Consider the following 27,335-nt stretch of genomic DNA (forward strand, 5'->3'; position numbering starts at 1 on the left):
ATTGAAGCCGTGATTTATTTTTCCAATAATTATTTGTGAGAGACACATCGTGGTGTCAATAAACGAGAGGTCGTTGAGCTCACTGACCCGCTCCTGGCTTGGCTGCCCCTGCTCCATATCCAGCAGGAGCTCCGCGTCCTACAGAACAGCAGAACAACAACCATGATAAACAATAGCAACAACTACTACTACAAACCAGAGAGATCATAGAACACAATACATCAGGCAGTGTTACTACAATTTTAATAAAATAATGATTTTAACGATGGTTTAAAAAAATCCGAAATTTTAGCGCTATTGAAGTTGGCCAGAAGTAATCCCGAACACCACCCTTATACACCGCCCCGTTTAACATTTATTTAAATTGAAGTGCTGCAAAACTGGAGGTTCTTGGAAGTAATATGAGGGTGATTTGTGTACAATAAGTATATAATAAAAGTACAATAATATATGTACAATAAGTATATAAATTTTATTATATACTTGTGTTCAAGTATATAATAACATTTAAATAAAATAAAGATTGTAAAAGTCAAATGAATAAATTAATTCCGGAATTTACCGCCACTTTATCCAGTGTCTATTACATCACCCTGTTTGTGTTCTTTATGAAGTCCTTAAAAACTACGTTTCCTGTTTGGAATGATTTTCAATTTTGTTTGACTGCCAGACAGAGACAGAGTCAAAAATGTCTAACTCCTCTCGGTGCATGTGCGGTCGGGCCACATTCAGAGACAAAGTACGGTAGAATGATGGACTTGTCTTCTGATTCATGTTCCAATTGGTGTTCAAAATATAACATTCAATTTAAATAAGTTGTTCCTCAATCATAAACTGATAAAACAGACAGATGGACGGATGGACATCAGCCAATTGCTTAGCCCCACTTTTCGCTTCACGTGCGCGGGGTAGTCTTGGAGCACCTTGTGAGCAAATGTTACGAAGCATTGTATCAAAGCAGAAAATAAATATTCCTGTGTTTACTTGGAGATGTTAAGGTTACCATTTTTCAAATGTGGAGTATACCTGGAAAGTGTGCACTCTGGTACATTCGTTGACTTCGTTTTGTAGACCTTGAGCAAAACTAAAGAGGAGGTTTCTGCTGAAACCCCTGAAATTTGGGACATTAATCCACGTATGAGACTCAAACTTTAACCTCTGTGCAAAAGTTTCTCAAACCTCGTATCACTTTCATATCACAGCAGCAAGGAGAGAGTTGTGTTCACACTATAAGTAGGAACGATTTTCATACTATATGCCACGCCCCCTCACCACAAACCACGCCCATTAACCATAACCACGCCTTCCCTTGTTTTGCTTTGGTAATACTGCAGAATGCCTTCCTATCTGATATTGACTTGGAGGATGTACTAGAGGTACACACCTTCCACGTCATCTAGCGGTGGGGTTGACCTCTGACCCAACTATAAACTGTCATCTCGGTGTTTCACGGGCAGGATGATTCATCAATGTGTGTGCCGTCCCTCGGATGGACGTTAAAACTGGTCGTCCCGTCTGCCAGCATTAGGTGGTGGACATTAAAGATCGCACGGTGTCCTTCGTGAAGAGTAGGCAAGCTATCGCCGGCATCCTGAGCAAACTAGAATGAACATGCTACTCGTTACCTGAACATGCTACTAGTATGGCCCATATACCCGCCCATATACCACCCTATTATGTCACATACTTTCTTGGCATGAGTTATGAACGTCTTAAACTTCGTTATTCACTCACATCGGGTCATCGATCAGATATATTAAGTTTCAGATTTTTCGGATAAAGATTTCAATTCAACCATTAATGGCTGGAATGACATTTCACCGATGACGTCGTTGTTATCTTCCCATATACCCCATGTGAAGTCGATGACATTTGCCAAGTTTCAAATTTTTTCGTCGAGCGGTTTTTGGAGAACATTGTTCAATTTTTTCCCCCCTTTAATCCAATATGGCTGCCAAACCATGTGACGTATGACGACAGAGTTAGCAATAAAATATTCTCCATGGGGAGCCCCTCCTATGTTTAATGTTTCGCTTCAATCGGACATGCGGTTGCAGAGAATATTTTTTAAAGCGAAAATACACACCCGGATGGACGCACGCACGCACACCATTACTCTCCCATCCTCCTTAAGGCCAAACGAATTACAAATTCCTGCCCTAACATCCGGATTACGGAAATGAATTGACTTGGAACATCGAGCACATGCTCCAATAGCATACACCTGAGCACCTGGCTTGATGTACCTTTTTTTCACCATTGTGCTAAACAATGAGACTTTTCAATGCGCTGCCGAGTCGAGCAGGATGGGAATTGCTAAAAAGGCAAAATTTGTGGAATGACATGTTTGGAATGACATGATATTGGAATGACACCCGAAGGATGGTGCACACACTGATGAATGACCGTTAAACATCAGGACAGTTTAGAGCTGGGTCGGGATTCGAACCCAGGCCTAGGAGCTCAGAGTAAAGAGTGTGTGATACTTTTGGGCCATCCTTGAGCAAAGGTAACAACTCGTGGGTATAAAATCTCGTTTAAAAAGAACAACCTGTAGACCGGCAGGTGGCAACTAATGTCATCTCATGGTTTATAAAGGTATTACCTGCACCCTTTAGCTTGTTATTCCATGGTATTACCTGCACCCTTTAGGTGGTTGTTATTCCATGGTATTACCTGCACACTTCAGTTTGTTATTCCATGGTATTACCTGCACCCTTCAGTTTGTCATTCCATGGTATTACCTGCACCCTTTAGCTTGTTCCATGGTATTACCTGCACCCTTTAGCTTGTTATTCCATGGTATTACCTGCACCCTTTAGGTGGTTGTTATTCCATGGTATTACCTGCACACTTCAGTTTGTTATTCCATGGTATTACCTGCACCCTTCAGTTTGTTATTCCATGGTATTACCTGCACCCTTCAGTTTGTTATTCCATGGTATTACCTGCACCCTTTAGGTGGTTGTTATTCCATGGTATTACCTGCACCCTTCAGTTTGTTATTCCATGGTATTACCTGCACCCTTTAGGTGGTTGTTATTCCATGGTATTACCTGCACACTTCAGTTTGTTATTCCATGGTATTACCTGCACCCTTTAGTTTGTTATTCCATGTATAAAGCAAATACCACGAGGTTCCTTCGCTATTCTGCATTGTTTGCCAAGGTGCAAAAACAGATCCCAGCAACTACAGACCAATCAGCCTGCTTCCAATTATCAGCAAAGTCATGGAATCCATCATTGCTTCGGATATCAAGTCCTTCCTCTTCTCCAATGGCTTGATCTCTGATCATCAATTTGGATTCAGACCAGGTCATTCTACTCTGGACATGCTGCTTCTGCTGTCTCAACAATGGATGGAGGTCCTCAATGCCAAACAGGAAATCAGAGCTGGTTCACTTGACATATCACGTGCCTTCGATACGGTCTGGCACCCCGCTCTGCTCACCAAACTCTCCTCCTATGGTATCCATGGAAATGTCCAGGCATGGCTTGCGGACTTCCTCTCTGGTCGTAGTCAACGTGTGACCCTCAAGGGATTTCTCTCATCTCCCCTTCCTGTTCTGGCTGGAGTTCCCCAAGGCAGTGCTCTGGGCCCTGTGCTTTTTCTGGTCTTCATCAATTATCTCTCCGACTCTCTGGAAAATGCTCTCTATCTCTTTGCTGATGACTCCACTATCTGCCGCTCCATTCCTCTTCCCTCAGATCGGCAGTCTGCAGCCTCCTCACTCTCTGCAGACCTGGACAAAATCAGACTGGTCAAACAAGTGGAACATGTCTTTCAATCCTGACAAATCTCACACTCTTACTATGTCAATCCTCTCCAAGAAGTTCTGTCGCTCAAGCTTTTGGGTCTCACTATCTGCCATGATCTTTCTTGGGAAAACCACATTTCCAAGCTGGCCTCCAAAGCCAGTCGCCGACTGGGCATCCTCCGTCGTGCGAAGTCCTTCCTTGGCACACCTGAGCTCCTCACCACGTACAAAGCTTTCATCCGCAGCTCAATGGAATACTGTTTCCCCCTCTGGGCCGGTGCTCCTGCCTCACACCTAGCTCGGCTTCACGCTGTTGAAACCAAAGCTTTCAGAATCATTGGAATCTCCTGGGATGAAGTTAACTCCGAGGGCCTTTCACTCACTCACCGCAGGCAGGTTGGTGGTCTTTCCGTCTTCTTCCGACTCCTCTCCGGCCTTGCTCCCCCAGCTCTCTCTGTGCTCTGTCCCCCCCAATATTCCTTCAGGTCGCACAAGATCTGCGTGCAACCCTCATATGGTTAAACTGCCAAAATCTAGGCTCTCTGCTCACCTGCACTCTTTCATTCCCCTTTTCTCCCGCCTCTGGAACAAACTCCCTCACTCCCTTCAATCCCACTCCTCCCTCCAGGTCTTTAAAACAGCTGTCCACCACCATCTCTTATCTTCCCCCATCCAAAATCTTGATCTATTCTACCCCCGTTAATTCACCCCAGATACACTTTTTTTTGGGAAATTCCAACTTCTTTCCTGGAAGTCCTTGCAGTGTTCATATGTTTTATACCTCTCCCACCTCCCCCCAAGCCCTCCCCCTCCCACATTTCTCCCGTTGTCCCTGCTCTCAAATGTTATGTTTGTGTCCTTCCCCCTCTCTCGCCATCTTGTCTGCCGCTCCCCTTGATTTTTGTGTTTTGTGTGTCGGTTTGACTTTTTGTGTGATTAATATTAGCTCTTTCACGAGCCTCGATCTTGTCTACAAAAAAAAATTTTTTTTAACTCTGATCCTTTCTGCACTTTAACAATCATTCATTTCTGATCTGTTTATTAAACACGATGTTGTCTCATTGCATCTTTGGTAGATAAATGATGCAGCTCACCGTTTGCGTAGGCTCCGTTAGCATACGCCTGAGCACCAGGACCTGAAACGAGAAAAAAGAAAGGAGGTTTACACAGTAAATGTGCAGCTGGATCCTTGTAGCACTGCTTATAAAACATGTGGTCCATCATGGTGGGGGAAGGGGGAGGCTGGGGACGGTCCATCATGGTGGGGGGGGGGGGGGGGAGGCTGGGGACGGTCCATCATGGTGGGGGAGATCTATCATGGTGGGGGGGGGGGCTCCATCATGGTGGGGGATCTATCATGGTGGGGGGGACTCCATCCTGGTTGGGGAGATCTATCATGGTAGGGGGAGGGGGGGCTCCATCATGGTGGGGGAGATCTACCATGGTGGGGGAGATCTACCATGGTGGGGATCTATCATGGTGGGGGGACTCCATCATGGTGGGGGAGATCTATCATGGTCGGGGGGGTCTCCATCATGGTGGGGGAGATCTATCATGGTGGGGGGGAGGGTCATGGTGGTGTATCTATCATGGTGGGGGGCTCCATCATGGTGGGGGCCTCCATCATTGTGGGAGGCTCCATCATCGTGGGGGCCTCCATCATGGTGGAGGAGATCTATCATGGTGAGGGGGATCTATCATTGTGGGGGTGGTCCATCATGGTGGGGGCATGTTGAGGGGTCCATCATGTTAAGGGATCCATCATGGTGGGGGGTCCATCATGGAGGTAGGGTAGGGGTAATCATGGTGGGGGATCCATCATATTGACGGGTCCATAATGGTGGGGGCGGGGGGGCTATCATGGTGCGTTTGGGATCAGGAATTATGAGTGGGTGTTAACAGTTCAGTAATCAGGTGTTGATGGGTGCTGGTAGTGGGTTGTTGCGATTGTATGTTAGTGATCGAGTCGTATCCAATATCATATGGATATTAAGTCTTGATGTTAGTGATTGATATTGAGACCGAGATCCATGAAGAGTTCGGCACGCAGATTTGATGTGATAGATCAAATGTAGCCAGGTGTTATTGGATTACCTAAGGTAACGTGTTCGAATGATAGGTTATGTGTAGCTGGGTGTTAGTGGATTATCCAAGGTTTGGTATTGGTATGATTGATATGGACCTGGGTGTTAGTAACTGAAGATTAATAATTGGGGTTGTTTGTTGCTGTATGTTGGTGAATGTTTCATGGACGAGTGTTGTCAATTGGTTATCTGGTTACCAGGTTGGTGCTAATTAATTGTGATTTTGTATGTAATACCTGCTCTACCAACCCCCTTACTTGAGGCTGCTACTGCGAGCCCTCCGGGTCGTTGTCCGTATCCTGCAAGGCACATGGTAAAGCACAAAATAAATAAATAAGTTCCCGATGCAAATCAAAAGTAACAGTTGCTGCAAAAAATCTTCACTGAATAAACGTCATGAGATAAAGGAGGATTGAGGGAAGAGGAATCCCTCTCATGAACATTTAGGAAGATGGACAAAATTAATTCCATGAATCATTTGTACGAGTTAATTGGGCTGATAATAGAAACCGTAATGAATGAATAAACAAGAAAGAAGTCCTGCAGATAACGATACCTGTGGAGTCCCTAAAACAAATTTTACCTTTTAAAAAAATTTTGTGGTTGAATTCAAAGACCAAATATGCAAATCCTCTTCAAATTTCATGTCAATCGGATGAAAATTGACAATTTAAGAAATTTTGCCGAGGTTGACTTTTTGGCCAATGATCACAAAAAAATAATTTGTAGTTGATGAAAATTGAGAATTTTAGGAATTTGACAAAGTTGGTGATGTTTGGCCTATATTGACCTTTTGACCCCAAAAACGATAGGCTTATATGACATGTTCTGCACCACAATGATGTCCTACCTGACACGTTCTGTACTACCATGATGTCCGACCTGCCACGTTCTGCACCACCATGATGTCCAACCTGACATGTTCTGCACCACAATGATGTCCTACCTGACACGTTCTGTACCACCATGATGTCCTACCTGACACGTTCTGTACCACCATGATGTCTTACCTGACACGTTCTGTACTACCATGATGTCCTACCTGACACGTTCTGTTCCACCATGATGTCCTACCTGACATGTTCTGCACCACAATGATGTCCTACCTGACACGTTCTGTACCACCATGATGTTCTACCTGACACGTTCTGCACTACCATGATGTCCTACATGACACGTTCTGCACCACCATGATGTCTTACCTGACACGTTCTGCACCACCATGATGTCCTACCTGACATGTTCTGCACCACCATGATGTCCTACCTGACACGTTCTGCACCACCATGATGTCCTACCTGACACGTTCTGCACCACCATGATGTCCTACCTGACACGTTATGCACCACAATGATGTCCTACCTGACACGTTCTGCACCACCATGATGTCCAACCTGACACGTTCTGCACCACAATGATGTCCTACCTGACACGTTCTGCACCACCATGATGTCCTACCTGACACGTTCTGCACCACCATGATGTCCTACCTGACACGTTCTGCACCACCATGATGTCCTACCTGACATGTTCTGCACCACCATGATGTCCTACCTGACATGTTCTGCACCACCATGATGTCCTACCTGACATGTTCTGCACCACCATGATGTCCTACCTGACACGTTCTGCACCACCATGATGTCCTACCTGACACGTTCTGCACCACCACGATGTCCTACCTGACATGTTCTGCACCACAATGATGTCCTACCTGACATGTTCTGTACCACCATGATGTCCTACCTGACACGTTCTGTACCACCATGATGTCCTACCTGACATGTTCTGCACCACAATGATGTCCTACCTGACACGTTCTGTACCACCATGATGTCCAACCTGACATGTTCTGCACCACCATGATGTCCTACCTGACACGTTCTGCACCACCATGATGTCCTACCTGACATGTTCTGCACCACCATGATGTCCTACCTGACACGTTCTGCACCACCATGATGTCCTACCTGACACGTTCTGCACCACAATGATGTCCTACCTGACACGTTCTGCACCACAATGATGTCCTACCTGACACGTTAGGCACCACCATGATGTCCTACCTGACACGTTCTGCACCACCATGATGTCCTCCCTGACATGTTCTGCACCACCATGATGTCCTACCTGACACGTTCTGCACCACCATGATGTCCTACCTGACATGTTCTGCACCACCATGATGTCCTACCTGACACGTTCTGCACCACCATGATGTCCTACCTGACACGTTCTGCACCACCATGATGTCCTACCTGACACGTTCTGCACCACCATGATGTCCTACCTCACATGTTCTGCACCACCATGATGTCCTACCTGACACGTTCTGCACCACCATGATGTCCTACCTGACACGTTCTGCACCACCATGATGTCCTACCTGACACGTTCTGTATCACCATGATGTCCTACCTGACACGTTCTGTATCACCATGATGTCCTACCTGACACGTTCTGTATCACCATGATGTCCTACCTGACATGTTCTGCACCACCATGATGTCCTACCTGACACGTTCTGTATCACCATGATGTCCTGAACTAAACCTGGCGAATTGCAGAGATTGATACCTGTGAGGTAGGTACAGGTGCCTGTCATCGCGTTTTAAGTCTTTTGGGGATGGGCGTGTTTCACATCCTCCATAAATGGTGTCAAATTCAGATTGTCATTGAGGGGGGGGGGGGCGGACGCTCGGCATTCGAAGCAGATCATACAACTTCAGAGATCACAGGGTGAGTTTTGACAGGGTGGGACCTGTTCAGGTTATGTGGATTTTTTTTTTATCCCCTTGATTTTATTTCATACCATTTCATGTTTTTGATCATTCAGAGGTTTCATTTGAATTGTGTCAAATTTATTTTCAACCTCGGCAGTGGGGGGCATTTTACAACCCATACGGTGAGGATTCTGATCCCTGAAGCATCGTTTATCCTTTAGGCCATGATGCTAATGATAGACTATTGAACAAATGAGATGAGGAAGAGGGAGAGGGGGGCGGGAGTGTCAGTTCACGTGACCTCTGCCGTTGAGTCCACCTCCAGCAGGATACATGGGGCGTGGCCGAGCGCGATAACCTGGGGATAGGAAAGGTTAAAGAGTCATGCTTCAGGTCGGGAAACCTAAAAACTAAACAACAGCAAAATTAAAAGTTCATCAACTTAAAGGATTAGTACTTGCTGAACATACAAATTACATATTGTTGCGAATATGGAATTTGGCCTCCATATCCGCTTGTAAATATTCCCCTATTTCCCCAATACTCCCCAACTATCCCCAATCCCCCATTTCCTAGTCCCATTGTCTGTAAACAACAATCAGTAGAGCCGACCTTCCCCTTTTTCCCCCATTAAATGTCGTGCCCAGGTCCACCGCATCACACGTAGACAACTTTCGGACATCTTGCTAGTTATTCTTAGTCTATGTCAGTTAAGGACTCGTTTCCATTAATTATGACTCTTCGTTGCACCAGAATGTGATTATATGGCACCAGTAGTGAGTTTAGGACCTTTCCCATACCTCCTTCCATCTTCTTCCCCAAACAACAACTACAACTACAACTACAACTACAACAACAATTACAACAACAACGACGCTGCGCGGGGGGAGTGTGCGTCATCACACCGGCTCGGTTAGCCGCCATTGACAATGCGCGCCGGACCATGCGCTCCACGGGGTTACCACGAAGGGGCTCCTTGTCAGTCCCCCGTCAAGGGCGGAGCCTGGTAAACCCCCCCGCACGCACCCAATGAGAAGCAACGTGCCGATTCCACGAGGCGGAGCTAACGAGCCGAGGGCGTGTCACTCCCCGCCGGATATACGCGGCCACGTACCGGACGTGACGTCAGATGCGCCCCCAGCCTGGAGAGAGAAGTTGCCACGTACGAGCGCTGAATACCTCCCCGCATCTCTGGACCGGACCGAGTCGATTCTGACCTTTGAGCCCAGGTGCACCTGGAGCCATCGATCCTGCCTTTCCTAGCCATCAAACCCCGTGTGAGTCAGCCTTTTGTCCCGTTTACCTGTCGTCTGTTGGGGTTAATATAAGTGTGTCTAAGTGCCTGTCTTTCTATGCTGTACCTCTCGTCCCTGTAATCTGACCTTCCGAACGAATATAATCTCCTCCGGAGGTCTTGAGAACTGAACCCTGGGTGTCGTGTCATTTGAATCCCAGCCGTGGTGTCCTTTTCCTTTATTGACCTAGCGTAGCGCGATTAGTCAACGTTCGGGTATAATCGGGTAACTTGTGCAGACGTGGTCATACCAAAACCGCTCGGTAAATAACATCCAAGCCACGTCTGTAACAATTGGTGTCGAGGAGTGGAATTCGAACCCGGGACTAAATTTATTAGGCCCAAATTGGTAACAAGTAGAATCGATTCGGAGCGCGTTTCCCGCGCGAAATTATAACGGCCGAAATTTGTTTTGTTGTATAAAAACCCGAATTTTGAAAGTCGCGCTATGGCAGACCAAGACAGCTGGGGTCCGGTAGGGGAGAGTGAGGCAGGGTCGGTCCAGGACCAAATTGAGGGACATGAGGGACAGGAGGAGAGCGAAGCAGCGAGGGTAGCAGACGCACAAAATAGCGTCGTTGTGCCCGACATTGCGGGAGCGCAAAATGGCGCCTCGCTGATCACCGCGCCCGCGACCGTGGCAGCGCCGCCGATGGATTGGGGCCTATTTATGGAGAAAATGAAGGCCCTTATGGCCCAGAATAGTGAGCGATTGGAGAACTGGATGGATGCTCAGAGTGAGCAAATGGGGGTAATGAGGGACGAAGCGAGGGGTACTGGTGAGAAGGTAGACAAAAATTTTGAGGGGTTAGACGATGGGATAAAAGAGGTGAGAAATGGGTTAACGGGGGTAGAAAACAGAATGACCGCTCAAGAGAATCAGATAGAGGGAGTGAAAAATGGGTTAGAGGGGTTAGAAAACAGGATGGAAGGCAAATTGAGGGACATGAGGGACCAAGCGGAAAGGGAAGTTAACCAAATGGGGCAGCAGATAGAGGGGGTCAGAATGGGGGTAGAAACCAAACTGGATGCTCACAGGGAGGAAATGGAGCAGATGAGGGTGGCATCTGGGCAGGAGATGCAAGTGATGGGAGAGGAGATCAGAAGAGGAGTGAGTGAGGAGGTCGGAGGAGTTCGCGAGGAGGTGAGGCACTGTAAGGAGCACATGGAGAAGGAGGTGAGAAAGGGGACTGTAAAGTTACAAGGGGGCATAGAGGTCCTAACGCAGGAGGTGGAACAGCTGGCGGAGGGACAAAAAGAACTAACGGACCAGGTAAAGAAGAACACAGCGGTAATAGGAGGTTTAAAAGCGACACAAAATGACCTAAAAAATGACTTGGTAGCGACGAAGAGGGAATGTCAGATGGTACGTGAGGGACTGACAATGAGGTTGGACGAGGTGGTAGAGGTAATGGAGACGAAGGACCGGCAGGTGAGGACGCACATGGAAACGGTCAAGGTAGCCTTGGAGGACGAGCTTGAGGAGACGTACCGGGGAATGAAGGAGGTGAAGCAGAAATTAGAAGAAGTGGAAGAAGGGGTGAGCGAAATTAAGAAGCGACGGAGAGAGGATAAGAAGGAGATAAAAGAATTGGTCCAAAGTCTGTGTTTGGATCGTGATGATGTGCTCATTAACCGGATGAGGGATTCGCAGGTGATGGAGGAGAAGCGAAGAGGAAGAGGACCCGGTGTAAGTGGTGACCAATATGGTCGTGCGTATGATGCGCCAGGGGATTTAATAAGCTTGGGGGTCGAGATAGACCCGGGTGTTCGTGAGAGGCCGTTGGTGAAGTGTGCGACAGGTCTGGTGTGCGAAAAAGGAGGTGTGCAAGAAAGTCCGACTCTGGGGTGTGTGAGGAAAAAGTGCGTGCCAAGGAGTGAGGGTGCTGGCGAGAGTGAGTCGGTCGTAGCGCGTGTGCGAGGGAGCACATGGGAGCGTGGTGTGGTGAGTGTTACAGAGGGTGTGACGGGAGAGTGTGCGCGAGAAAGGTGTGTGACGGACAGGTGCATGAGGAAAGAGTGTGCTGTCAAGAGTAAGGGTGAGTGCGCTGTCAAGAGTGGAGGTGAGAGTAGTGAGAGTGACAAGGAGAGTGAGTTGGTTGTGACAGGTGAGCGAGGATGTACACCTGGGATGGAAGGATGCACACCTGGAATGGTAGAGCGTGAGTGGGAATGCACGCTGGAGTTGGTGGTGAGGCACGTGGTTGGGTGTGCGAATGAGGGCACACCTGTGATTGTCACAGAGGAGGGGGCGCGAAGCGGTGTATTGGTGAGGTGTGCGACCAACGAATGTGTGCCAAAGTGTTCGGTGGTCAGGTGTGTGACCAAGGCTGTGAGTGGAATGAGGGTACCTGGGTGTGTAAGGAAAGGTACGAGGAGAATGGAAACGGCTGGATGTGTGAGCAAGGAACGGGCTGCGGGGTGTAAGCGTCCAGGTGAAGCATCGACGTTAGACGGGGTAGAGTTTAGAACGACTTATAGCCGAATCAGGCCCTCGGTGCGCGTCGGGCAGCTTCGCGTGCCGCGAGGATCAGCGGGGATCCGAACCACGGCGGTTTCGAAAGAACCGCCGTACGCGATCCACGCTATGCCTCGCTTGGAACGGCCGCGGCCGGGCTCCACTAGGCGGAGCGGGCAGCTGGATAGGAAGGGTCGTTATGGCGACCACGTTTTGTTGAGACGTGCCGGCAGGTCGAGATCGGGACATTGGATGGCCCCACGCCGAGGTGATGCGTGGGATCTCGGCCCGGGTAAGCCTCCGTCCCTGCCCCGAATGCGGAACGTATCCAGCCGCTGGCACAAAACGACCCGCGTTCATTGCTCGGCTGTACGAAGCCGGGCTGTAGATGTGAATTGGCGCACCGAGAGGACCTAATAAGTAGACGGGTGATGGTGATAGTGATAGTAGTGATTTGATACAAAATTTAGAAAAGTGAATAGCATTGGCAGTAAATGGAAAATTTTTGGTTGGTTGGATTTAGGTGTGCAAAATTGATAAAGAGACCCCCGATGTGGTGGGATGGCAAATCCACCATCCCTCACAGGTGGGGGCAAAGGAGCAATAGATTAAGGGGTGTATGGCAGTGAAAACTAGCCCGGGTGGGTTAGGTTATATTGTAGGGATCTAGAAGAGATTGACATTAGGTAACGTTAAGTTTAGTTAGTGACTGATACCTGTAGTGGGGACGCAGGTAGATTAGTGTGGATGATAATGACGTGGGAGCGCAATAGTTTAAAGGGACGACTGGGAAGCGCAAGTTTCAGAAGGGAGTAGTTAGCTGAGATGATGCCGTGTGTGTGAGAATTGAACAGGTGTGATTGCACAGGTGTGCAACTGGACAGGTGTGTGGAGCCGTGTATGAGTAGTGAGTGTTGTGGATCAGCGCGAATGCGCTTGGGGAGAGAAGGGTGCAGGTGGCACCAGGTGTGAGAGCACAGGTGTGCAAGTACAGGTGTGTGGAGAGAGTTGGAGTAAGTGGTACGGAGTGGTGTGCATGGTGCGAAGGTGTGGATGGGGGAAGAGTGGACCCCTTTCACGAGTACCCGGGGCGGGTAGTGTAAGTGTTAGGTAGAGGGTACAGGTAAATTGTGGTTGGATATTGGCATTTGTGGTGCGGTTGCAGAATGATGTTTGGATGGGTGCATTAGTGTCGTGGAAATGGCTGGGCGTGTAGCCTGTTAGTGTGTGTAGTTGGTTGGGCACTCCACCACTGTGAGGATGTCGGCCAGGTGAGGCCGCAGGTGGGCTCTGGGAGCCGGTAGTTGTGAGTGGGTGCCTGAGGATCCCAGGTGTGGATCGGGCAGCCCAGTGCCAGAGAGGGCATTGAGTGGGGAGAGCGCCAGAGGGCCTTCCCCAGGTAGTTAGGTTAGGGTAAGGAGCAGGTAAGCTCGGAGGCAACTGCAGTGGTGGAGGTGTGCAGGTGGGTAGACCCACTGGGAGAGGTACACGCCACAGCCCAGAAATTGTGCGAGAGCACCGGGAGATGAATCGGGGGAGTGAGACCCCAAATTGAAAAGCACCACAGTTTGGCCAATGGGAATTGGTTTTTAGAACCCATAGTGTAAGAGGGCCAATGGTTTAGCCGGAGAAAGACCCCGGGTAGTGTAAAGTTGTTAGTCATTTAGGAAATAGTTAGGATTGATGAACCTGTCGCACCATACGCAGCCACTTACCAGTGGTGATGATGATGACTCCACACCTGTGTTTTCTTTGTTTGTGTTGCAGAAATGAGAATTGCTGTGTGGATTTGTGAGACGCATCATGACGTGGATGAGACATTGGGGTGATTCCATCTCTCCCTCCTTAGGAGGGACTGATGATGAGTTGGAGATGGCAAATTATGATGTTGAGTTGAAAATGGCAAATTTGATTGGTTAGGAGGGAGAGAAGACGAATTTGGTATATGGGAGGAACGGGGAAGACAGTAGGGATGTTTGTTGATTTGTAAAGTAGATGTTTATGGGTAGTGTTGTGTTTTGTGGATACAGTAAGGGGTAAGGGAGGGGCCATGTAGGTTACCTGGTGGGGGGGGGGGGGCGTACGGTAGGAACGTACCTGTCTCACCTGGTTCCCATGTGCCCCCAGTGTGCATCATCTTACATTGCGTGCACTTTTGCGCCCTTACCACCTTACTCACTTGTCTTTTCTTTTGTCTCCCACCTCCGAGGATCTGGCTTTGGGGTAGAGAGAGAGGAGAGAGAGGTGCTGGCTACGCAGTTGTGGGCCTGCACTTTCGCTGCTTGCTGCTTGGATCGATACACCATATGGACCGCAATGTTTGTGGCCACCCACAATGGACCGCAGCTCTTTTGTGGCCAAGCACCACCCGTGGATGGACCTATGGGTCAACGTGGCACCTATGCCATACAGGTGAACCACTTATAGTTGGCCCCCTGACGGCCACAATAAAGAAATGGACGCGGTTGGCGCCTTTCTTTATTTTGTTTAAAAGAAGTAAGAAGGCCAAGTGCACCACACGAAGGCAAGACCAGCGGCAGAACATCGGCCGGCTGCGACACCACACAATGAGTCATAAACACTTTATTGGTGCACCGGATGGTGCTCACTGTGTGATGGGGTGGTGCTTGATGCTTGGAAGGGGTGCTCTGCACATTATTAAAGGCCGTAGGCCACAGAGCACTCGTGGGTTGGTGTATCGATGCTAGCATGCGTGCTCTCTCTATGCATAACATCTGCATGTGTTCCTCCAAAAACAGGTCCTGGATCGTAGTGTAAATAGCAGCGTAGTTGTGTAAATAATGCTCCCTACCGGCTGTATGTTTAGTTTGAGGATTCTTTCCGGATTCGGTTATCCTGTGGGTGTGTTTCTGTGAGGAGAAGGGTGCAACGTCGCAGGGGGACATATTTACTCATTTGTGAATATCTGTAAAACTGTCGCACTCAGGGTAGAGTTAATAGTAGAGGGAACTACATTGCGTGCCACACTAAAGTAGGTAAAAATTTATCGGGTCGGGACGCCCCGAGGGTAGAGAAGGGTGCAATGTTGCGAATATGGAATTTGGCCTCCATATCCGCTTGTAAATATTCCCCTATTTCCCCAATACTCCCCAACTATCCCCAATCCCCCATTCCCTAGTCCCATTGTCTGTAAACAACAATCAGTAGAGCCGACCTTCCCCTTTTTCCCCCATTAAATGTCGTGCCCAGGTCCACCGCATCACACGTAGACAACTTTCGGACATCTTGCTAGTTATTCTTAGTCTATGTCAGTTAAGGACTCGTTTCCATTAATTATGACTCTTCGTTGCACCAGAATGTGATTATATGGCACCAGTAGTGAGTTTAGGACCTTTCCCATACCTCCTTCCATCTTCTTCCCCAAACAACAACTACAACTACAACTACAACTACAACAACAATTACAACAACAACGACGCTGCGCGGGGGGAGTGTGCGTCATCACACCGGCTCGGTTAGCCGCCATTGACAATGCGCTCCACGGGGTTACCACGAAGGGGCTCCTTGTCAGTCCCCCGTCAAGGGCGGAGCCTGGTAAACCCCCCCGCACGCACCCAATGAGAAGCAACGTGCCGATTCCACGAGGCGGAGCTAACGAGCCGAGGGCGTGTCACTCCCCGCCGGATATACGCGGCCACGTACCGGACGTGACGTCAGATGCGCCCCCAGCCTGGAGAGAGAAGTTGCCACGTACGAGCGCTGAATACCTCCCCGCATCTCTGGACCGGACCGAGTCGATTCTGACCTTTGAGCCCAGGTGCACCTGGAGCCATCGATCCTGCCTTTCCTAGCCATCAAACCCCGTGTGAGTCAGCCTTTTGTCCCGTTTACCTGTCGTCTGTTGGGGTTAATATAAGTGTGTCTAAGTGCCTGTCTTTCTATGCTGTACCTCTCGTCCCTGTAATCTGACCTTCCGAACGAATATAATCTCCTCCGGAGGTCTTGAGAACTGAACCCTGGGTGTCGTGTCATTTGAATCCCAGCCGTGGTGTCCTTTTCCTTTATTGACCTAGCGTAGCGCGATTAGTCAACGTTCGGGTATAATCGGGTAACTTGTGCAGACGTGGTCATACCAAAACCGCTCGGTAAATAACATCCAAGCCACGTCTGTAACAATATTATGAACTAAAATTGTGGAATCTTTTAACCGTTGGTTTCAAATGATGACTAAAACGAATTGTGTTCAACACAATGACTATTCGGGAATTAAGTAAAACTTTATTGGTGTATTGTAACATATTGTGATGTCATATCCTTTTCCAGGCTCCGCCACTTGTTGGGAGCCCCGAGTGCTTTTTCTGGCGTCATCACTTCCGGGAATAATCTGCTGTTTGGACGCTTGCTTTGTGCATCACTTCCGTGATTAAACCGCTGTTTGGACGTTGCTTTTGTGCATCACTTCCGTGAATAAACCGCTGTTTGTATGCTTCCTTTGTGCATCACTTCCGTGAATAAACCGCTGTTTGGATGCTTCCTTTGTGCATCACTTCCGTGAATAAACTGCTGTTTGGATGCTTCCTTTGTGCATCACTTCCGTGAATAAACCGCTGTTTGGACGTTTGTTTTGTGCATCACTTCCGTGAATAAACCGCTGTTTGGATGCTTCCTTTGTGCATCACTTCCGTGAATAAACCGCTGTTTTGACGTTTGTTTTGTGCATCACTTCCGTGATTAAACCGCTGTTTGGATGCTTCCTTTGTGCATCACTTCCGTGAATAAACCGCTGTTTGGATGCTTCCTTTGTGCATCACTTCCGTGAATAAACCGTTGTTTGGACGTTTGTTTTGTGCATCACTTCCGTGAATAAACCGCTGTTTGGATGCTTCCTTTGTGCATCACTTCCGTGAATAAACCGCTGTTTTGACGTTTGTTTTGTGCATCACTTCCGTGATTAAACCGCTGTTTGGATGCTTCCTTTGTGCATCACTTCCGTGAATAAACCGCTGTTTGGACGTTTGTTTTGTGCATCACTTCCGTGAATAAACCGCTGTTTGGATGTTTGCTTTGTGCATCACTTCCGTGAATAAACCGCTGTTTTGACGTTTATTTTGTGCATCACTTCCGTGAATAAACCGCTGTTTGGACGTTTGTTTTGTGCATCACTTCCGTGAATAAACCACTGTTTGGATGTTTGCTTTGTGCATCACTTCCATGAATAAACCGCTGTTTGGACGTTTGTTTTGTGCATCACTTCCGTGAATAAACCGCTTTTGGACGTTTGTTTTGTGCATCACTTCCGTGAATAAACCGCTGTTTGGACGTTTGCTTTGTGCATCACTTCCGTGAATAAACCGCTGTTTGGATGTTTGCTTTGTGCATCACTTCCGTGAATAAACCGCTGTTTGGACGTTTGTTTTGTGCATCACTTCCGTGAATAAACCGCTGTTTGGACGTTTGTTTTGTGCATCACTTCCGTGAATAAACCGCTGTTTGGACGTTTGTTTTGTGCATCACTTCTGGGAATAAACCGCTGTTTGGATGTTTGATTTGTACATCACTTCCGTGAATAAACCACTGTTTTCACGTTTGTTTTGTTCATCACTTCCGTGAATATACCGCTGTTTGGACGTTTGTTTTGTGCATCACTTCCGTGAATAAACCGCTGTTTGGACGTTTGTTTTGTGCATCACTTCCGTGAATAAACCACTGTTTGGACGTTTGTTTTGTGCATCACTTCCGTGAATAAACCGCTGTTTGGACGTTTGTTTTGTGCATCACTTCTGGGAATAAACCGCTGTTTGGATGTTTGATTTGTACATCACTTCCGTGAATAAACCGCTGTTTGCACGTTTGTTTTGTTCATCACTTCCGTGAATATACCGCTGTTTGGACGTTTGTTTTGTTCATCACTTCCGGGAATAAACGGCTGTTTGCACGTTTGTTTTGTGCATCACTTCCGTGAATAAACCGCTGTTTGGACGTTTGTTTTGTTCATCACTTCCGGGAATAAACCGCTGTTTGGACGTTTGCCTTGTGCATCACTTTCGGGAATAAACCGCTGTTTGGACGTTTGCTTTGTGCATCACTTTCGGGAATAAACCGCTGTTTGGACGTTTGTTCTGTACATCACTTCCGTGAATAAACAGCTGTTTAGATGTTTGCTTTGTGCATCACTTCCGGGAATAAACCGCTGTTTGGACGTTTGTTTTGTTCAACACTTCCGTGAATATACCGCTGTTTGTATGCCTGCTTTGTGCATCACTTCCGGGAATAAACCGCTGTTTGGCCGTTTGTTTTGTTCATCACTTCCGTGAATAAACCGCTGTTTGTATGCTTGCTTTGTGCATCACTTCCGTGAATAAACCGCTGTTTGTATGCTTGCTTTGTGCATCACTTCCATGAATAAACCGCTGTTTGGACGTTTCTTTTGTGCATCACTTCCATGAATAAACCGCTGTTTTGACGTTTCTTTTGTGCATCACTTCCTTGAATAAACCGCTGTTTGTATGCTTCCTTTGTGCATCACTTCCGTGAATAAACCGCTGTTTGGATGCTTGCTTTGTGCAGCACTTCCGTGAATAAACCACTGTTTGGACGTTTGTTTTGTGCATCACTTCCGTGAATAAACCGCTGTTTGGATGTTTGCTTTGTGCATCACTTCCGTGAATAAACCGCTGTTTGGACGTTTGTTTTGTGCATCACTTCCGGGAATAAACCGCTGTTTGGATGCTTGCTTTGTGCATCACTTCCGTGAATAAACCGCTGTTTGGACGTTTGTTTTGTGCATCACTTCCGTGAATAAACCGCTGTTTGGATGTTTGCTTTGTGCATCACTTCCGTGAATAAACCGCTGTTTGGACGTTTGTTTTGTGCATCACTTCCGTGAATAAACCACTGTTTGGACGTTTGTTTTGTGCATCACTTCCGTGAATAAACCGCTGTTTGGACGTTTGTTTTGTGCATCACTTCCGGGAATAAACCGCTGTTTGGATGTTTGCTTTGTACATCACTTCCGTGAATAAACGGCTGTTTGAACGTTTGTTTTGTTCATCACTTCCGGGAATAAACCGCTGTTTGGACGTTTGCTTTGTGCATCACTTTCGGGAATAAACCGCTGTTTGGACGTTTGTTCTGTGCATCACTTCCGTGAATAAACCGCTGTTTAGATGTTTGCTTTGTGCATCACTTCCGGGAATAAACCACTGTTTGGACGTTTGTTTTGTTCAACACTTCCGTGAATATACCGCTGTTTGTATGCCTGCTTTGTGCATCACTTCCGGGAATAAACCGCTGTTTGGCCGTTTGTTTTGTTCATCACTTCCGTGAATAAACCGCTGTTTGTATGCTTGCTTTGTGCATCACTTCCCGGGAATAAACTGCTGTTTGGACGTTTGTTTTGTGCATCACTTCCGTGAATAAACCGCTGTTTGAATGTTTGCTTTGTACATCACTTCCGTGAATAAACGGCTGTTTGGACGTTTGTTTTGTTCATCACTTCCGGGAATAAACCGCTGTTTGGATGTTTGCTTTGTGCATTACTTCCGGGAATAAACCGCTGTTTGGATGTTTGCTTTGTGCATCACTTCTGGGAACAAACCGCTGTTTGGACGTTTGTTTTGTTCATCACTTCCATGAATATACTGCTGTTTGTATGCTTGCTTTGTGCATCACTTCTGGGAATAAACCGCTGTTTGGACATTTTCTTTGTTCATCACTTCTGTGAATAAACCGCTGTTTGTATGCTTGCTTTGTGCATCACTTCCGTGAATAAACCGCTGTTTGTATGCTTGCTTTGTGCATCACTTCCGTGAATAAACCGCTGTTTGCATGCTTCCTTTGTGCATCACTTCCCTGAATAAACCGCTGTTTGTATGCTTGCTTTGTGCATTACTTCCGTGAATAAACCGCTGTTTGGACATTTGTTTTCTGCATCACTTCCGTGAATAAACCGCTGTTGGTATGCTTCCTTTGTTCATCACTTCTGTGAATAAACCGCTGTTTGGACGTTTGTTTTCTGCATCACTTCCGTGAATAAACCGCTGTTTGTATGTTTGCTTTGTGCATCACTTCTGTGAATAAACCGCTGTTTGACCGTTTGTTTTGTGCATCACTTCCGTGAATAAACCGCTGTTTGTATGTTTGCTTTGTGCATCACTTCTGTGAATAAACCGCTGTTTGACCGTTTGTTTTGTGCATCACTTCCGTGAATAAACCGCTGTTTGGACGTTTGTATTCTGCATCACTTCCGTGAATAAACCGCTGTTGGTATGCTTCCTTTGTTCATCACTTCTGTGAATAAACCGCTGTTTGACCGTTTGTTTTGTGCATCACTTCCGTGAATAAACCGCTGTTTGTCTGCTTGCTTTGTGCATCAATTGCGGGAATAAACCGCTGTTTGGGCGTTTGTTTTGTGCATCACTTGCGTGAATAAACCGCTGTTTGGACGCTTGCTTTGTGTTTCTGAATCCCTCGATTTGCGATGCCATCATGTCTCGTCGGGACTTTACAGGTATTAAGTAGCACTTTATTGGAGTATTAAGTAAAACCATATTGGGGTAATAATTCAAACCATATTGGGGTATAAAGTAAAACCTTATTGGGGTATCAAGTAAAACTGTATTGGGGTATCAAGTAAAACCATATTGGGGTAATAAATCAAACCATATTGGGGTATAAAGTAAAACCTTATTGGGGTATATAAAGTAAAACTTTATTGGGGTATTAAGTAAAACTTTATTGGGGTATAAAGTAAAACCTTATTGGGGTAATAAATCAAACCATATTGGGGTATAAAGTAAAACGTTATTGGGGTATAAAGTAAAACCTTATTGGTGTAATAAATCAAACCATATTGGGGTATAAAGTAAAACCTTATCGGGGTAATAAATCAAACCATATTGGGGTATGAATTAAAACTTTATTGGGGTATAAAGTAAAACCTTATTGGGATAATAAATTTAACCATATTGGGGTATAAAGTAAAACCTTATTGGGGTAATAAATTAAAACCTTATTGGGGTAATACATCAAACCATATTGGGGTATAAAGTAAAACTTTATTGGGGTATTAAGTAAAACTTTATTGGGGTATAAAGTAAAACCTTATTGGGGTAATAAATCAAACCATATTGGGGTATGAAGTAAAAGTTTATTGGGGTATAAAGTAAAACCTTATTGGGGTATAAAGTAAATCTTTATTGGGGTATAAAGTAAAACCTTATTGGGGTATTAAGTAAAACTTTATTGGGGTATAAAGTAAAACCTTATTGGGGTAATATATCAAACCATATTGGGGTATGAAGTAAAACTGTATTGGGGTAATATATCAAACCATATTGGGATATGAAGTAAAACTGTATTGGGGTATAAAGTAAAACCACATTGGAGTACTGTAAAAATGGGGTGAATCGGGACAGCAAGGTGAATAGGGACACAAACTGAAAAAAAGTTCGGAAACTTTTTCCGCTGAAAATTGATAACCGTACTGATTTGTTCATATTTGGGTTGAAAGTGTTCTCATGTTTTTTTAAAAAGCAACTTATAGTCCATATTAACCCCATATGTGGGTTAAATAGGAATAAATAGGATTTTTATGGCTGTCCCTATTCACCCCGTTTTACGGGTGTATAGGGACAGTCACTAATACAAAAAAATAATAATCAAGAAACAATCCTGAGTTTCCAACTTATTGCTAAATTGATAACTCAGATGGATGCACATAATATGCACCCATAATATAAACCACGGCACCAATGAAAAAAAATATGGGATAAAAAGTTTCTCCAAACTGTCCCTATTTCTTGATTATTATTTTTTTGTATTAGTGACTGTCCCTATACACCCGTAAAACGGGGTGAATAGGGACAGCCATGAAAATCCTATTTATTCCTATTTAACCCATATATGGGGTTAGTATGGACGATAAGTTGCTTTTTAAAAAAACAAGAGAACACTTTCAACCCAAATATCAACAAATCAGTACGGTTTTCAATTTTCAGCTAAAAAAGTTTCCGAACTTTTTTCAGTTTGTGTCCCTATTCACCTTGCTGTCCCGATTCACCCCATTTTACGGTATTAAGTAAAACTTTATTGAGGTATAAAGTAAAACTTTATTGGGGTATAAAGTAAAACCACATTGGAGTATTAAGTAAAACTTTATTGAGGTATAAAGTAAAACCACATTGGAGTATTAAGTAAAACTTTATTGGGGTATTAAGTAGAACTTTATTGGGGTATGAAGTAAAACCACATTGGAGTATTAAGTAAAACTTTATTGAGGTATAAAGTAAAACCACATTGGAGTATTAAGTAAAACTTTATTGGGGTATGAAGTAAAACTTTATTGGGGTATAAAGTAAAACCACATTGGAGTATTAAGTAAAACTTTATTGAGGTATAAAGTAAAACCACATTGGAGTATTAAGTAAAACTTTATTGAGGTATAAAGTAAAACCACATTGGAGTATTAAGTAAAACTTTATTGGGGTATAAAGTAAAACTTTATTGGAGTATTAAGTAAAACTTTATTGAGGTATAAAGTAAAACCACATTGGAGTATTAAGTAAAACTTTATTGGGGTATGAAGTAAAACTTTATTGGGGTATAAAGTAAAACTTTATTGGAGTATTAAGTAAAACTTTATTGAGGTATAAAGTAAAACCACATTGGAGTATTAAGTAAAACTTTATTGGGGTATTAAGTAGAACTTTATTGAGGTATGAAGTAAAACCACATTGGAGTATTAAGTAAAACTTTATTGGGGTATTAAGTAAAACTTTATTGAGGTATAAAGTAAAACCACATTGGAGTATTAAGTAAAACTTTATTGGGGTATTAAGTAAAACTTTATTGGGGTATAAAATAAAACTTTATTGGGGTATTAAGTAGAACTTTATTGAGGTATAAAGTAAAACCACATTGGAGTATTAAGTAAAACTTTATTGGGGTATTAAGTAAAACTTTATTGGGGTATGAAGTAAAACTTTATTGGGGTATGAAGTAAAACTTTTTTGGGGTATTAAGTACAACTTTATTGGGGTATGAAGTAAAAGTTTATTGGGGTAATAAATCAAACCATATTGGGGTATTAAGTACAACTTTATTGGCGTATAAAATAAAACCTTATCAGGATAATATATCAAACCATATTGGGGTATAAAATAAAACCTTATCAGGGTAATATATCAAACCATATTGGGGTATAAAATAAAACTTTATTGGCGTATGAAGGACAACTTTATTGGGGTATAAAATAAAACCTTATCAGGGTAATATATCAAACCATATTGGGGTATAAAATAAAACCTTATCAGGGTAATATATCAAACCATATTGGGGTATAAAATAAAACCTTATCAGGGTAATATATCAAACCATATTGGGGTATAAAATAAAACCTTATCAGGGTAATATATCAAACCATATTGGGGTATAAAATAAAACTTTATTGGCGTATGAAGGACAACTTTATTGGGGTATAAAATAAAACTTTATTGGGGTATTAAATACAACTTTATTGGGGTATAAAATAAAACTATATTGGGGTAATAAATCAAACCTTATTGGGGTATAAAATAAAACTTTATTGGGGTATAAAATAAAACTTTATTGGGGTAATAAATCAAACCTTATTGGGGTATAAAATAAAACTTTATTGGGGTAATAAATAAAACCTTATTGGGGTATGAAGTAAAACTTTATTGAGGTATTAAGTAAAACCACATTGGAGTATTATGTTAAACTTTATTAAGGTATAAAGTAAAATCATATTGGGGTATTAAGTAAAACTTTATTGGGGTATTAAGGTACAAGCTACAGAATACAACACAGCAAGTTGAGAGACTTACCCCCATTGTAGCCCCCATAGCCTCCATTTCTGGCACCACCATAACCGTTTGGAACTCCTGCACACAAAAAGGTTCATTTCAAACTCAAACAAAAGAGGGACGAGAGAGGGAGGGGTGGTGGAGAGAAGAGATAGGGCTAGGGGGGTACGAGAGGGAAGAGAGAGAAGAGGAGGGGTGGAAGGGAGATAAGGGAGGGGGAGAAGGGTGAAAGGGAAGGGGGAGAAGAGAGAGAGGGAAGGGGGAGAAGAGGAGGGGTGGAAGGGAGATAAGGGAGGGGGAGAAGGGAGAGAGGGAAAGGGGAGAAGAGAGAGAGGGAAGGGGGAGAAGAGGAGGGGTGGAAGGAAGATAAGGGAGAGAGGGAATGGGGAGAAGAGAGAGAGGGAAGGGGGAGAAGAGAAGGGGTGGAAGGGAGATAAGGGAGGGGGATAAGGGAGAGAGGGAAGGGGAAGAAGAGAGAGAGGGAATGGGGAGAAGAGAGAGAGGGAATGGGGAGAAGAGAGAGAGGGAAGGGGGAGAAGAGGAGGGGTGGAAGGGAGATAAGGGAGGGGGAGAAGGGAGAGAGGGAAGGGGGAGAAGAGAGAGAGGGAATGGGGAGAAGAGAGAGAGGGAATGGGGAGAAGAGAGAGAGGGAAGGGGGAGAAGAGGAGGGGTGGAAGGGAGAGAAGGGAGAGAGGGAAGGGGGAGAAGAGAGAGAGGGAATGGGGAAAAGAGAGAGAGGGAAGGGGGAGAAGAGAGAGAGAGAGGGAAGGGGGAGAAGAGAGAGAGGGAAGGGGGAGAAGAGAGAGAGGGGGAAGGGGGAGAAGTGAGAGAGAGGGAAGGGGGAGAAGAGAGAGAGGGAAGGGGAGAAGAGAGAGAGGGAATGGGGAGAAGAGAGAGAAGGGAAGGGGGAGAAGAGAGAGGGAAGGGGGAGAAGAGAGAGAGGGAATGGGGAGAAGAGAGAGAGGGAATGGGGAGAAGAGAGAGAGAAGGAAGGGGGAGAAGAGAGAGAGGGAATGGGGAGAAGAGAGAGAAGGAAGGGGGAGAAGAGAGAGGGAATGGGGAGAAGAGAGAGAGGGAAGGGGGAGAAGAGAGAGAAGGGAAGGGGGAGAAGAGAGAGAGGGAATGGGGAGAAGAGAGAGAGGGAATGGGGAGAAGAGAGAGAGGGAAGGGGGAGAAGAGAGAGATGGAATGGGGAGAAGAGAGAGAGGGAATGGGGAGAAGAGGGGGAAGGGGGAGAAGAGAGAGAGGGGGAAGGGGGAGAAGAGAGAGAGGGAATGGGGAGAAGAGAGAGGGGGAAGGGGGAGAAGAGAGAGAGGGGGAAGGGGGAGAAGAGAGAGAGGGCATGGGGAGAAGAGAGAGAGGGAAGGGGGAGAAGAGAGAGAGGGAAGGGGGAGAAGAGAGAGAGGGAATGGGGAGAAGAGAGAGAGGGAATGGGGAGAAGAGAGAGGGAAGGGGGAGAAGAGAGAGGGAAGGGGGAGAAGAGAGAGAGAGAGGGAAGGGGGAGAAGAGAGAGAGGGAAGGGGGAGAAGAGAGAGAGAAGGGAAGGGGGATAAGAGAGAGAGGGAATGGGGAGAAGAGAGAGAAGGGAAGGGGGAGAAGAGAGAGGGAATGGGGAGAAGAGAGGGAATGGGGAGAAGAGAGAGAGGGAAGGGGGAGAAGAGAGAGAGGGAAGGGGGAGAAGAGAGAGAAAAGGGGGAGAAGAGAGAGAGGGAATGGGGAGAAGAGAGAGAGGGAATGGGGAGAAGAGAGAGAAGGGAAGGGGGGAGAAGAGAGAGAGGGAATGGGGAGAAGAGAGAGAAGGGAAGGGGGGGAAGAGAGAGAGGGAATGGGGAGAAGAGAGAGAGGGAAGGGGGAGAAGAGAGAGAGAAGGGGGAGAAGAGAGAGAGGGAATGGGGAGAAGAGAGAGAAGGGAAGGGGGGAGATTTATGGGGGAGAACACACCGGATTAGGAGCGAATATCCAACCAAACCACGTTCAGGTTTTGTTATAACATCAGATCTTAATCTTCAAACTTTATCAATCATCACCCTCCATGAGACAATTAGATCACCGTTAAAGACATATAATTGCATCTAAAGCGGTTTGTTTGTTGTACAACATGTCCCCCTCCTCTTCCCTTTATAAGGATGTGAGATCCATTGGCACCATGCACCTTGCAATCTCCTGCCCTGCCTTGACCACGATTCTCCTCCACTTCCTTCTGACCTCAGCCAACTCTCTCCACTCACCAACCATCCTCACCTTTCTGATATCCCTCTTCACACAATCTTCCCATCTCAAATGTAGTCTACCTCTTTCCCTCTACCTCTTTCCCTCTACCTCTTTCCCTCTACCTCTTTCCCTCTACCTCTTTCCCTCTATCTCGTTCCCTCATCCTATCCGCTCTCTTTGCCATTCTCTCTTCCCCCATCTGCACCAAATGTCCAGCGCATCTCAGCCGGTATTTCACCAATCTCCCCGTCAAGCTCGCCTGCACATCAATCTCCTCCCTCAGTTCGTCCATTTCCCTTCTATCCACCCTCTTCACTCCCACAATCCTCCTGACCCAGTTGTTCTCGCAAATCTGCGGCCTTTGGTGTCGTCTCTGTCATCGCCCCCATCTCCAGACCGGAAAGATAGGCCAGCATTACACACGACATCAGAACCTTTCCTTTCGATCTCCTTGAAATATTTTTGTCTGCCATGAATCCCTCCACCCTCCTCCACGCATTCCCACCGACCTGAATCTTCCTCCACACCTCTGCCTCTGATTCACCATCCCCGGTCACTGTTCCACCCAAATACTCAAACCTATTTCTTCGTCTGATCTCCTTCCCCTCTAACCTTATATTCATTTATTTTTTTCTGCTGCTCAACCCACATCACCTCCGTCTTCTCCATGCTCATGTTTCTCAAATGTTTCACCTTCAAATGCTCACCCCATGTTTCTCAAATGCCTCCTTCCACTTCCCCAGACCCCAGTACTTCCTGCATCTCCCACCCAATCTCTACCACAACAGCCAGATCGTCCGCGTACAATATCCTCCCCATAATATCTTTCATGTTTACCTTCCTGCTTACCAGCTCCATCACCATGATAAACAGGAGTGGGCTGAGAGCGCTTCCCTGCATCAAACAAAACTCTTCCCTTCATTCCATTATACATCCCTTCCACCAACCTAACTTCTGCTTCCGGCACTCCCATCCATCTCTTGTGTTGCCATCACCATCTCTCCCGGGACAGTGTCTGAGG

The 27,335-nt window shown here is 45.9% G+C and overlaps 1 protein-coding gene across 8 annotated transcripts in view; it reads right to left on the bottom strand.

Annotated features, from left to right (window-relative positions):
* LOC137423797 (uncharacterized) overlaps positions 1-27,335 on the bottom strand; it is a 79,685-nt gene that overhangs the window by 31,159 nt on the left and 21,191 nt on the right. For 6 of the 8 annotated variants that reach the window (XM_078773737.1, XM_068111311.2, XM_068111313.2 and 3 more), the window contains exons 2-6: positions 24,125-24,181; positions 8,867-8,923; positions 6,079-6,141; positions 4,853-4,894; positions 88-138 (exon numbers count right to left, since the gene is read on the bottom strand). In XM_078773737.1, the coding sequence (XP_078629863.1) occupies positions 88-138; positions 4,853-4,894; positions 6,079-6,141; positions 8,867-8,923; positions 24,125-24,181 (270 nt within the window). The remainder of the gene's footprint in view (positions 1-87; positions 139-4,852; positions 4,895-6,078; positions 6,142-8,866; positions 8,924-24,124; positions 24,182-27,335) is intronic. The other 2 variants (XM_078773738.1, XM_068111308.2) reach the window with 1 other exon arrangement.

This window comes from Myxine glutinosa, chromosome 3 (genome assembly GCF_964187855.1).
Source record: "Myxine glutinosa chromosome 3, kmMyxGlut1.1, whole genome shotgun sequence".
In the NCBI taxonomy this organism is placed as follows: Eukaryota; Metazoa; Chordata; class Myxini; order Myxiniformes; family Myxinidae; genus Myxine; species Myxine glutinosa.